We start from the raw sequence: 2,441 nt of genomic DNA, 5'->3' as shown, positions 1-2,441 counted from the left end.
GATTATGAATATTATCAATGCCAAGTCTAACTTAATTGATATTTTAAATAACAATTATTTCGTTACTTGCGATTCATTATATGATTATTTTAAAAGTGAATATGTAACACAATATGAAATTTTTTATTTTGGTATAAATATATTTAAATAAAATTTCAAATTAAATTTTTAAAATATAAACATAACCTCAACAATAGTAATGCTTGTTTTACGTAATTTTCAAAATACAAATTTACTTGTATTGCTTGGTGGTCTTTTATTGTGCCTTATTTTTATGATACAAGTGAAACAAATTTATAATAACAATCAAAAATATAATAGATATTTAGGATATAAAGAATATGTAAGATTTCATAAAAAAATATATATGTATATCCATTGAATTTATTTTTAAATATTTATTGATTTGTTTAAACTTTAGATGAATGAAATATCAACAGAATTAAAAGCAATAGAGAAATCCGCAAACAAGTCGTCAAGCTATATTCGTCAATTAAATGAAATACTTTTAAAACATCGTGATAAGGATATAAAAAATGTGACTATATCATATCCTCTTTTTTGATTATAAATCATTATATAGGTATATATTTAAAATTATATAATATAAAATTATTAAATTTAATAAGTAAATTCTTAAATTAATACTCATAAAAATTTAATTTATAAATTAACAAATGAAAATCTTATATTTCAATTAAGATATGAAACATACATATAATTGTCATTTGTAGTTAAAAAAATACTAATAAGCAAAAATTGCATAATATTGAAAATAATGTACAAGATTTTATAAAAATTTTTTAATATCTATCTTTAATATAAAAATACTGAAAAAAATTTATAATATTCTGTTGTTATATAACAATTTATAACATATATATTTCCAGTCAAACATTATATTTATTGATTTTTTTAACAATTTATTTAAGTACCCATATACCATTTCTATATATTTTTAATTAAATAAAAAAAATATAATTGAATAAATAAATTTATTTTTTATTCAATTTATTGCTTATATGATATTAATATTGAGTATTTATGAGTATTATTTGAAAATATTTTTTATATTATAAAAATTAAATAATCTAAATTAATTAAGTAAATTTTGAAGAGGCATACATTGTGGTTCTTCAGTTTTAATATCATTGAGAATTCCTGTAGGTGTGCAAAGCCAAGGATCATTGGTTATTTTCTGCCATTTTAATAATCTTTCTTGTAAATCACTGAATATATTCTGAAAAATAATTTAATAATTTAAAGTTGATTTATTACAATTAGAATATAAAGAATATTTTGATTTTAATTACTTTTGCTGATGATTTAGAAGCAATATTATTTTTTTCTTCTGGATCATATTTTAGATCATATAATTCCCATTCTGGTCTTTCATAATAATTTTCTAATGTTTTATACCATGGAAGCGGTTGTTTATTTCTAGTTCTATTCAAAAGATCCTTTAAATAAAAAAAATGATATTCATTTATAATTTATAATATGATTTATAATGTGATTTCTTTCATAAATTTGTTTCATATTATTTATTAATATGATTATATTTATATTTATAACTATATTATATATTTTTTGTAGATCACCTGGAATGTTGGTGAAACATAAAAGTCTTGATCAATTGGAAATGGCATTTTATAATTAATATTATGTATAAGTTTATATCTTTTGGTTCTAATTGCTCGCATGGGATAATACATAGTAATTTCATGATGAGTTTGACTGGCAAAAATAGCTGTATTATTTTCTGTAGGTTCTGCAAATGCATAAAAATATAATATTAGAATATTGAATGCTAAGATAATTTAAATATACCTTGAATAAGAAGAGGAAGAAGAGATTTTCCAGTTAAAAAAGGAACAGATGTTTCATTTGTATCAAATGGAGATAGATCCATATATGGTATGTTAAACCAATCTAACAATGTTGGTACAATATCCAATAAAGATGTTAAACTGTATGTTATACTATTTCTTCTGTGATTAGGAATTGGAGACCTAATCATCATAGGTTCTGCTAATCCTAACATAGTAAATATAATTATTTTTTTATACCTTAATATTTTTAATCTTAATTTAAAAAAAGATTATTTAATCATTATATAATATTTTTTATACTATTATTTACCTGGTTCATATAAATTTGTTCGACCATTTGGAAATGGTATACCATTATCAGATGTATAGATCACTAATGTGTTGTCTTTAAAACCAGCATCTTCCAGTTCTTTTAAAATTAATCCTACACCTATAAAAGTTTTAATTTCTTGTCTATTTCTAATTCATCTATTATTAGTTTTATTATATTAATATATTTTTAATATAATATAATATTACATATTTTATATTTATTGTATTAATAACATTTAATATTTAATTTTTTAAAAGAATAAAACAAAATTTTAAATAAATATTTGTAATAAAAAA

The 2,441-nt window shown here is 19.3% G+C and overlaps 1 protein-coding gene across 1 annotated transcript; it reads right to left on the bottom strand.

Moving 5' to 3' along the window:
- Positions 1-900: 900 nt before the first annotated feature.
- LOC102680070 (N-sulphoglucosamine sulphohydrolase-like) lies at positions 901-2,290 on the bottom strand (the record flags this gene model as incomplete). The annotated part of the gene is made up of 5 exons (XM_006625180.2): positions 901-1,240; positions 1,314-1,460; positions 1,602-1,771; positions 1,831-2,037; positions 2,143-2,290. Coding segments are annotated over 5 exons (816 nt in total), but the record flags the coding sequence as incomplete, so codon positions are not given.
- Between the last annotated feature and the right edge of the window lie 151 nt (positions 2,291-2,441).

The sequence above is a fragment of the Apis dorsata genome, unplaced genomic scaffold, assembly GCF_000469605.1.
Source record: "Apis dorsata unplaced genomic scaffold, Apis dorsata 1.3 scaffold_51344, whole genome shotgun sequence".
NCBI lineage: Eukaryota > Metazoa > Arthropoda > Insecta > Hymenoptera > Apidae > Apis > Apis dorsata.
Note: the sequence above shows the minus strand (reverse complement) of the source record. Positions and strands in the feature narration are given on the sequence as shown.